Consider the following 12019-nt stretch of genomic DNA (forward strand, 5'->3'; position numbering starts at 1 on the left):
AACTCCGCCGCATTTTTGCGCCTGTCCCAAGTCAGGAGCCTCTGACCTTTGTTAGTTTTGTATTATTTTAATTTTTGTTTTTTGTGTACAATTTGGAAATTAGTATGGCGTTCTTTATCACTGAACTAGTATATATTTGTTTATGGGCCAGCTGAAAGACGCTTCCGGGTGCGGGAATTTCTCGCTACATTGAAGACCTGTTGGTGACCTACTGCTGTTGTTTTTTGTTATTTTTTTTAGTTGGTCGGGTTGTTGTCTCTTTGACAAATTCCCCATTTCCATTCTCAATTTTATACTTACAAAACGATAAGACTCATTAATCTTTTTTATGCAAATAAGACATAAATGATGTCCGAATTTTAATAACGTATAACACAATTATGGATAAAAAGATATGAAATGAACACAAATATTGAAATTAGATATAAAATACTCCTTTTAAACAAAGGGTATTTCTAATTGGATCCTAAATAAGGTATCTGCAAGCTTTATGTTGATACATAAATAATGCAGAAAAAATTCGTAATGATAATATCTTCATTGAATTTGTTTTCTTATATTCAGGACATTGAACGGCATGTATAACTAACTAAGATGTGCATGCAATACTACTAATAACAGAGAAACTTGTAGTGATTTAACATCTCTAGTGCAATCAAGATATTGTTTGAATTATAAGTAATGCAACACGACAACTCCCCCCCCCCGTTATCCCTCCCCCGTTGGGTAGGCGAACGCGCGTCTGAAGTACATAATTTCCATATCCTGAATTCACAGTGACTGTTAAGATTGGTTTGGACAAAAAAAACGTGACATGTGAGCTTTATTTAAAAAAATATGTTTCTCAAATGAAAACTTTACTTTCGAAAAATGACCAAATGCCGGACAGTAGTAGGCAAAAGGAATGACCTTGTTAAAACACACCTTGATTTTCGGCGAAGGCAGGTACAATCTAAGATATCAACCTCCTAATATATAGTATATATTAATTGGGAAATCAATGTTGTTGTTGCATTATATTAACAACGAACACACCATAATGGAAGTATTTGTTTTAGAGAGATCGTACTGCATGTCAAATATTCAAATTGTAAAATAATCTACAATTTAGAACATATGATTTTAAGGCAAATATCCATGGCATTTCGTTTTACCCGATAGTATATATCAGTGCATCAGTCGAATATGTGACCTAGCTTTATGTGTACTCTATGTGTCAGTTCATTGTCTCAAATAAATTTAGATGTTTTATGCAAACTCAAATCGAAACGATATTTAATCATAAAGTAAAGTTGTAAAGGCTGACTTAATCAATCGGAATACAAAACTATAGAAAACTGACTTGAAAAAAATCAATTAAAGCAATACCTGTTAAAGTGAAAAAAGCAAAACCTTACAAATGAGGGAAATGAAATTAAAAAAAAAATAAAAGGAAACCAAATCACACTGGAATATTTGACACGTTGATGACAGCAAGGTTAAAAAAACTTTAAATTAAACCTGTTTCACAAAACCACATGTACTATGTGTCACATCTTTACTGTAATCAATTCTGCTACTGAAGATGCGCTTTTGACAATAATGCATCTTTAAATATTTTAGGGGCTATAATGATTGAAAAAGACTGATACAAATGTCTTAGAGTTATCTATGAAATATCAGTGACAGTTGACACGGTAAGTTATCATGTTAAGCAGATGCTAATAATGATCCATTGTATTTATTTAATTTAAGTTTTGGTTGATTACATGTTCATTCGATAAAGGATAGAAATCATGTGAAGCCTAATGGTGATGACATATACCCAACCAGTTTTATTACAATATCTAGCATAACATTAACAGTAACTTGAATCCTCTCAGAAAAAGAAAGTCAATTATCACTAGTTGTAGATTGAAGTAAACAAATAATTTCTCCAAAGGCGACAATGGTAAAATTGAGAATGGAAATGGGGAATGTATCAAACAGACAACAACCCGACCATAGAAAAAACAACAGGTCTTCAATGTAAGGGAAAATTCCCGCACTCTGAGGCGTCCTTCAGCTGGCCCCTTAACACATATATACTAGTTAGTGATAATGAACCCCATACTAATTTCCAAATTGTACACAATAAACTAAAATTAAAATAATACAAGACTAACAAAGACCAGAGGCTCCTGACTTGGGACAAGCGCAAAAATGCGGTGGGGTTAAACATGTTTATGAGATTTCAAACCTCCCCCTATACCTCTAGCCAATGCATAACAATACGTACATTTAAAATTCAATTCAAGAGAAGTCTTAGTATGATATCAGAAGATGTAACCAAAGAAAATAAACAAAATGACAAGTAGCCTTTTTGGTATAAAAATGCATGTATAGCAAAACATGAATGATAAAACATGTGTATTGTTGTGTTTACAAAATAGATTCATAATCGCTCAATTTCTTAAAAAATAAATAAAACTGAATACCTATTTGTAAATTCAAGTCGTATCACCCGAGGGTACACAACAGTTGATAGCAGAGTTACATTGCTTCCATCTATATTGCATCTTGAGAGTTGGCCTCCAAGATAATCAATCCAGTAGAGATGATCATTAGCTGAATCAATAGCTATTCCTGAGGGATATGACAATGACTGGACAACTGTCTGTAATGTTGTATTTTTTGAGGGATAAGCAAATCTATAAATATTATAATAAGTTATTGACATTAAAAAGAAAATTAACCCGGACACGTTTCGCACCTGTCGCAAGACAAGAGCATCTGGACTTTGTTATTCTTGTATGTTTTTTTTTAATTTTTTATTTCATTTCTATTTTTTGTTAAGTGTAACGTTAATTTTTAATAAACGTGTGCGCATTTTTTTTTCTCTTTAGTTTGGTTGTTGACTCTTTGACATAATCCACATTGCAATTCTTAAGTTTATTCTTAACTATGCTGTTTTTACTGATCTTGTTAGATTTACCAAACGTCTCCACTGACTAATTCTTAAAACACTCACTATAAATTGAATCTGTTATATTATGATAGTGACATAATGTACGATACAATGACGAATTGATGTTGACGGTTTTACATTTTTTGTAGTTTAGTCAGGTAGAAGGCAATGTTGCTTCAAATGTTTAGACATATATATCGAACACATCAATTAACGCTGCATCAAAGCCGAAAAATATCCAGTACTTGCTGAACACATACATCATAAAATTGTCGAGACTAATTATCGTAGTTTTGTCTTTTTTCTCAAAATCAACTTATGTAATCATTATGTGTAAACTTAATTAAAACTATTCATACAAGTTGTCATATTTCAGGACAACGTTGTAAACGTTATAATGTTTCCAGGAAACGTTACATTATGATCTGCACGGACTCCATGCTAATAAGACTGTAAATTTCACATATGTTGAGTAAAGGACACAGTAATACTATATAGTAGTAGTAGCAAATTACTGGGATCAATTTAAATGTTTATTAAATCATGAGTCGCAGTAGCAAGTAATTTTAACTAAAATAAGCGTATGTTTTAATTTTGTATATTATTATAGTTATTAGATTGATATAAATGAATGGTGAACATCATATACAATATGGGATATACTTAAATAAGATGATAAAAGGGGTTTATATTTTCAATTATTGAAGAAGCTAGTGGTAGTGGAAATAGAGGTAATTATGGTGGCGTAAGTAACAGAAGTAATAGTAATGGTAGACATAGTAGTATTAGTAGTAGTAGTATAAGTAGTAGTAGTTAAAGCAGTAGTAGTAGAAGAAGTAGTAGAATTAGTAGTAGTGTTTGTTGAAGTAGTAGTAGTAGTACATGTAGTTATAACTGTAGTAGAAATAGTAGTAGTAGTAGTAGTAGTAGTAGTGACCGTAGTTATAGCATTTTATGACTTGTATATTATTGCAGGTACATTTTTCGGCTCAACAAATGGCCTTCTTCAAGTGTCACAAGTTTTCAAAATACTGATACATAATGTATAAGGTGTAAAAATATATAAGTGTCTAAGAATGTATCTTTAACACACTAATGAGTGTTATAAAATTAGTTGTTATATTTTATATATTATTAACGCAATATTTCGCGAAACAAATTAGCATCATCGGGCGTGTGCATCTATCTAGGTTAATAAACGGCAAAAATATGTTTTATATAGACCATCAATCAATCTGTTAAACTTTAACACGAACTTTGTGTAGCTCAAGCTAAAAAGATATGTTTTTTCATGCATCCGATTTAACCTAGATAGATGCACACGCCCGATGAAGCTAATTTGTTTAGCGAAATATTGCGTGAATAATATATAAAATATAACAACTAATTTTATAACACTATTTAGTGTGTTAAAGTTACATTCTTAGACACTTAATATATAATTTAATTTAGTAACTGCATTAGTTTATTTACAAACTGATTCACACCTAGATAGATTGATTGTTGATTGCTGCTATTTTTAGACACTATATATATATTATTAACCGAGTACAGTCTATAACATGTTGAACGAGCTTTTATGTGTATATGTAATAGATATCGATCTGCTAGTGGCATTTAAAAGTACTTGTGAGCCAACAGCACATTAGAACTAGCAACACCATTCATGTTTGATGTGAATTCGGAATATATTAAATGTTTATGTTTGGATGTTCTATGTGTAAAATAGGGTGTCTGTATATACTAGTATATATATATATATATATAAACGAGTCTAAATTGAAAACTACGTTCAAACCTATGACTGCGTTGGATAAAAACCGCAATTTTTATACGTGTGCATGTCAAACAAATTTCGGTGTAGAAGGGTCTAAAAACAGCACAAACAACATTTTCCAAAAGAGTGAAAAAGTATATTTAAACAAAACGCATTTGACTAACAGGTCGAACAACTGATGTTCTTTAACCCTGCTGACTGCCATTGACGATTGCCAAATAAAATTGATCACAAGATGTAACAAACTGGATCTCAATATAAATTTAATACGTCACAGAAAAAAAAAAGTTGTTAACTTGTGGACAGGATGTTGTGCCACAAACATTCGGTGTCAATATTTCTTTAGTACACCATATCCGGATTTCGACAATAAATGTCTCTTCAGTGATGTTAGGGATCGAAACGGTATTTGGAAGGCCAAATAAAAAGTACCCTCATTTTTTAGAGAAAGTACCCTCATTTTTAGATTAACTCTTGAATTTTAAGAGTCAATATATAGGATGAACGGATCATATAAACCGGAGGGAAAATATGATACATGCCCAAACAAAAAATATAAACGAGTCTAAATTGAAAACTACGTTCAAACCTATGACTGCGTTGGATAAAAACCGCAATTTTTATACGTGTGCATGTCAAACAAATTTCGTTGTAGAAGGGTCTAAAAACAGCACAAACAACATTTTCCAAAAGAGTGAAAAAGTATATTTAAACAAAACGCATTTGACTAACAGGTCGAACAACTGATGTTCTTTAACCCTGCTGACTGCCATTGACGATTGCCAAATAAAATTGATCACAAGATGTAACAAACTGGATCGCAATATAAATTTAATACGTCACAGAAAAAAAAAGTTGTTAACTTGTGGACAGGATGTTGTGCCACAAACATTCGGTGTCAATATTTCTTTAGTACACCATATCCGGATTTCGACAATAAATGTCTCTTCAGTGATGTTAGGGATCGAAACGGTATTTGGAAGGCCAAATAAAAAGTACCCTCATTTTTTAGAGAAAGTACCCTCATTTTTAGATTAACTCTTGAATTTTAAGAGTCAATATATAGGATGAACGGATCATATAAACCGGAGGGAAAATATGATACATGCCCAAACAAAAAATATAAACGAGTCTAAATTGAAAACTACGTTCAAACCTATGACTGCGTTGGATAAAAACCGCAATTTTTATACGTGTGCATGTCAAACAAATTTCGTTGTAGAAGGGTCTAAAAACAGCACAAACAACATTTTCCAAAAGAGTGAAAAAGTATATTTAAACAAAACGCATTTGACTAACAGGTCGAACAACTGATGTTCTTTAACCCTGCTGACTGCCATTGACGATTGCCAAATAAAATTGATCACAAGATGTAACAAACTGGATCTCAATATAAATTTAATACGTCACAGAAAAAAAAAAGTTGTTAACTTGTGGACAGGATGTTGTGCCACAAACATTCGGTGTCAATATTTCTTTAGTACACCATATCCGGATTTCGACAATAAATGTCTCTTCAGTGATGTTAGGGATCGAAACGGTATTTGGAAGGCCAAATAAAAAGTACCCTCATTTTTTAGAGAAAGTACCCTCATTTTTAGATTAACTCTTGAATTTTAAGAGTCAATATATAGGATGAACGGATCATATAAACCGGAGGGAAAATATGATACATGCCCAAACAAAAAATATAAACGAGTCTAAATTGAAAACTACGTTCAAACCTATGACTGCGTTGGATAAAAACCGCAATTTTTATACGTGTGCATGTCAAACAAATTTCGTTGTAGAAGGGTCTAAAAACAGCACAAACAACATTTTCCAAAAGAGTGAAAAAGTATATTTAAACAAAACGCATTTGACTAACAGGTCGAACAACTGATGTTCTTTAACCCTGCTGACTGCCATTGACGATTGCCAAATAAAATTGATCACAAGATGTAACAAACTGGATCTCAATATAAATTTAATACGTCACAGAAAAAAAAAGTTGTTAACTTGTGGACAGGATGTTGTGCCACAAACATTCGGTGTCAATATTTCTTTAGTACACCATATCCGGATTTCGACAATAAATGTCTCTTCAGTGATGTTAGGGATCGAAACGGTATTTGGAAGGCCAAATAAAAAGTACCCTCATTTTTTAGAGAAAGTACCCTCATTTTTAGATTAACTCTTGAATTTTAAGAGTCAATATATAGGATGAACGGATCATATAAACCGGAGGGAAAATATGATACATGCCCAAACAAAAAATATAAACGAGTCTAAATTGAAAACTACGTTCAAACCTATGACTGCGTTGGATAAAAACCGCAATTTTTATACGTGTGCATGTCAAACAAATTTCGTTGTAGAAGGGTCTAAAAACAGCACAAACAACATTTTCCAAAAGAGTGAAAAAGTATATTTAAACAAAACGCATTTGACTAACAGGTCGAACAACTGATGTTCTTTAACCCTGCTGACTGCCATTGACGATTGCCAAATAAAATTGATCACAAGATGTAACAAACTGGATCTCAATATAAATTTAATACGTCACAGAAAAAAAAAGTTGTTAACTTGTGGACAGGATGTTGTGCCACAAACATTCGGTGTCAATATTTCTTTAGTACACCATATCCGGATTTCGACAATAAATGTCTCTTCAGTGATGTTAGGGATCGAAACGGTATTTGGAAGGCCAAATAAAAAGTACCCTCATTTTTTAGAGAAAGTACCCTCATTTTTAGATTAACTCTTGAATTTTAAGAGTCAATATATAGGATGAACGGATCATATAAACCGGAGGGAAAATATGATACATGCCCAAACAAAAAATATAAACGAGTCTAAATTGAAAACTACGTTCAAACCTATGACTGCGTTGGATAAAAACCGCAATTTTTATACGTGTGCATGTCAAACAAATTTCGTTGTAGAAGGGTCTAAAAACAGCACAAACAACATTTTCCAAAAGAGTGAAAAAGTATATTTAAACAAAACGCATTTGACTAACAGGTCGAACAACTGATGTTCTTTAACCCTGCTGACTGCCATTGACGATTGCCAAATAAAATTGATCACAAGATGTAACAAACTGGATCTCAATATAAATTTAATACGTCACAGAAAAAAAAAGTTGTTAACTTGTGGACAGGATGTTGTGCCACAAACATTCGGTGTCAATATTTCTTTAGTACACCATATCCGGATTTCGACAATAAATGTCTCTTCAGTGATGTTAGGGATCGAAACGGTATTTGGAAGGCCAAATAAAAAGTACCCTCATTTTTTAGAGAAAGTACCCTCATTTTTAGATTAACTCTTGAATTTATAGAGTCAATATATAGGATGAACGGATCATATAAACCGGAGGGAAAATATGATACATGCCCAAACAAAAAATATAAACGAGTCTAAATTGAAAACTACGTTCAAACCTATGACTGCGTTGGATAAAAACCGCAATTTTTATACGTGTGCATGTCAAACAAATTTCGTTGTAGAAGGGTCTAAAAACAGCACAAACAACATTTTCCAAAAGAGTGAAAAAGTATATTTAAACAAAACGCATTTGACTAACAGGTCGAACAACTGATGTTCTTTAACCCTGCTGACTGCCATTGACGATTGCCAAATAAAATTGATCACAAGATGTAACAAACTGGATCGCAATATAAATTTAATACGTCACAGAAAAAAAAAGTTGTTAACTTGTGGACAGGATGTTGTGCCACAAACATTCGGTGTCAATATTTCTTTAGTACACCATATCCGGATTTCGACAATAAATGTCTCTTCAGTGATGTTAGGGATCGAAACGGTATTTGGAAGGCCAAATAAAAAGTACCCTCATTTTTTAGAGAAAGTACCCTCATTTTTAGATTAACTCTTGAATTTTAAGAGTCAATATATAGGATGAACGGATCATATAAACCGGAGGGAAAATATGATACATGCCCAAACAAAAAATATAAACGAGTCTAAATTGAAAACTACGTTCAAACCTATGACTGCGTTGGATAAAAACCGCAATTTTTATACGTGTGCATGTCAAACAAATTTCGTTGTAGAAGGGTCTAAAAACAGCACAAACAACATTTTCCAAAAGAGTGAAAAAGTATATTTAAACAAAACGCATTTGACTAACAGGTCGAACAACTGATGTTCTTTAACCCTGCTGACTGCCATTGACGATTGCCAAATAAAATTGATCACAAGATGTAACAAACTGGATCTCAATATAAATTTAATACGTCACAGAAAAAAAAAAGTTGTTAACTTGTGGACAGGATGTTGTGCCACAAACATTCGGTGTCAATATTTCTTTAGTACACCATATCCGGATTTCGACAATAAATGTCTCTTCAGTGATGTTAGGGATCGAAACGGTATTTGGAAGGCCAAATAAAAAGTACCCTCATTTTTTAGAGAAAGTACCCTCATTTTTAGATTAACTCTTGAATTTTAAGAGTCAATATATAGGATGAACGGATCATATAAACCGGAGGGAAAATATGATACATGCCCAAACAAAAAATATAAACGAGTCTAAATTGAAAACTACGTTCAAACCTATGACTGCGTTGGATAAAAACCGCAATTTTTATACGTGTGCATGTCAAACAAATTTCGTTGTAGAAGGGTCTAAAAACAGCACAAACAACATTTTCCAAAAGAGTGAAAAAGTATATTTAAACAAAACGCATTTGACTAACAGGTCGAACAACTGATGTTCTTTAACCCTGCTGACTGCCATTGACGATTGCCAAATAAAATTGATCACAAGATGTAACAAACTGGATCTCAATATAAATTTAATACGTCACAGAAAAAAAAAGTTGTTAACTTGTGGACAGGATGTTGTGCCACAAACATTCGGTGTCAATATTTCTTTAGTACACCATATCCGGATTTCGACAATAAATGTCTCTTCAGTGATGTTAGGGATCGAAACGGTATTTGGAAGGCCAAATAAAAAGTACCCTCATTTTTTAGAGAAAGTACCCTCATTTTTAGATTAACTCTTGAATTTTAAGAGTCAATATATAGGATGAACGGATCATATAAACCGGAGGGAAAATATGATACATGCCCAAACAAAAAATATAAACGAGTCTAAATTGAAAACTACGTTCAAACCTATGACTGCGTTGGATAAAAACCGCAATTTTTATACGTGTGCATGTCAAACAAATTTCGTTGTAGAAGGGTCTAAAAACAGCACAAACAACATTTTCCAAAAGAGTGAAAAAGTATATTTAAACAAAACGCATTTGACTAACAGGTCGAACAACTGATGTTCTTTAACCCTGCTGACTGCCATTGACGATTGCCAAATAAAATTGATCACAAGATGTAACAAACTGGATCTCAATATAAATTTAATACGTCACAGAAAAAAAAAGTTGTTAACTTGTGGACAGGATGTTGTGCCACAAACATTCGGTGTCAATATTTCTTTAGTACACCATATCCGGATTTCGACAATAAATGTCTCTTCAGTGATGTTAGGGATCGAAACGGTATTTGGAAGGCCAAATAAAAAGTACCCTCATTTTTTAGAGAAAGTACCCTCATTTTTAGATTAACTCTTGAATTTTAAGAGTCAATATATAGGATGAACGGATCATATAAACCGGAGGGAAAATATGATACATGCCCAAACAAAAAATATAAACGAGTCTAAATTGAAAACTACGTTCAAACCTATGACTGCGTTGGATAAAAACCGCAATTTTTATACGTGTGCATGTCAAACAAATTTCGTTGTAGAAGGGTCTAAAAACAGCACAAACAACATTTTCCAAAAGAGTGAAAAAGTATATTTAAACAAAACGCATTTGACTAACAGGTCGAACAACTGATGTTCTTTAACCCTGCTGACTGCCATTGACGATTGCCAAATAAAATTGATCACAAGATGTAACAAACTGGATCTCAATATAAATTTAATACGTCACAGAAAAAAAAAGTTGTTAACTTGTGGACAGGATGTTGTGCCACAAACATTCGGTGTCAATATTTCTTTAGTACACCATATCCGGATTTCGACAATAAATGTCTCTTCAGTGATGTTAGGGATCGAAACGGTATTTGGAAGGCCAAATAAAAAGTACCCTCATTTTTTAGAGAAAGTACCCTCATTTTTAGATTAACTCTTGAATTTATAGAGTCAATATATAGGATGAACGGATCATATAAACCGGAGGGAAAATATGATACATGCCCAAACAAAAAATATAAACGAGTCTAAATTGAAAACTACGTTCAAACCTATGACTGCGTTGGATAAAAACCGCAATTTTTATACGTGTGCATGTCAAACAAATTTCGTTGTAGAAGGGTCTAAAAACAGCACAAACAACATTTTCCAAAAGAGTGAAAAAGTATATTTAAACAAAACGCATTTGACTAACAGGTCGAACAACTGATGTTCTTTAACCCTGCTGACTGCCATTGACGATTGCCAAATAAAATTGATCACAAGATGTAACAAACTGGATCTCAATATAAATATAATACGTCACAGAAAAAAAAAAGTTGTTAACTTGTGGACAGGATGTTGTGCCACAAACATTCGGTGTCAATATTTCTTTAGTACACCATATCCGGATTTCGACAATAAATGTCTCTTCAGTGATGTTAGGGATCGAAACGGTATTTGGAAGGCCAAATAAAAAGTACCCTCATTTTTTAGAGAAAGTACCCTCATTTTTAGATTAACTCTTGAATTTTAAGAGTCAATATATAGGATGAACGGATCATATAAACCGGAGGGATAATATGATACATGCCCAAACAAAAAATATAAACGAGTCTAAATTGAAAACTACGTTCAAACCTATGACTGCGTTGGATAAAAACCGCAATTTTTATACGTGTGCATGTCAAACAAATTTCGTTGTAGAAGGGTCTAAAAACAGCACAAACAACATTTTCCAAAAGAGTGAAAAAGTATATTTAAACAAAACGCATTTGACTAACAGGTCGAACAACTGATGTTCTTTAACCCTGCTGACTGCCATTGACGATTGCCAAATAAAATTGATCACAAGATGTAACAAACTGGATCTCAATATAAATTTAATACGTCACAGAAAAAAAAAAGTTGTTAACTTGTGGACAGGATGTTGTGCCACAAACATTCGGTGTCAATATTTCTTTAGTACACCATATCCGGATTTCGACAATAAATGTCTCTTCAGTGATGTTAGGGATCGAAACGGTATTTGGAAGGCCAAATAAAAAGTACCCTCATTTTTTAGAGAAAGTACCCTCATTTTTAGATTAACTCTTGAATTTTAAGAGTCAATATATAGGATGAACGG

General features: G+C 32.8%; 2 protein-coding genes across 2 annotated transcripts in view; both read right to left on the bottom strand.

Annotated features, from left to right (window-relative positions):
• Positions 1-12019, bottom strand: part of LOC134684236 (low-density lipoprotein receptor-related protein 6-like) — an 828684-nt gene that overhangs the window by 520360 nt on the left and 296305 nt on the right. The window lies entirely within an intron of this gene.
• The window catches only part of LOC134684233 (low-density lipoprotein receptor-related protein 8-like), a 36183-nt gene that overhangs the window by 4085 nt on the left and 20079 nt on the right, over positions 1-12019 (bottom strand). Inside the window, exon 3 of the mRNA XM_063543496.1 lies at positions 2457-2669. Within this exon, the coding sequence (XP_063399566.1) occupies positions 2457-2669 (213 nt within the window). The remainder of the gene's footprint in view (positions 1-2456; positions 2670-12019) is intronic.

Source organism: Mytilus trossulus, chromosome 9 (assembly GCF_036588685.1).
Source record: "Mytilus trossulus isolate FHL-02 chromosome 9, PNRI_Mtr1.1.1.hap1, whole genome shotgun sequence".
NCBI classification, from domain to species: Eukaryota; Metazoa; Mollusca; class Bivalvia; order Mytilida; family Mytilidae; genus Mytilus; species Mytilus trossulus.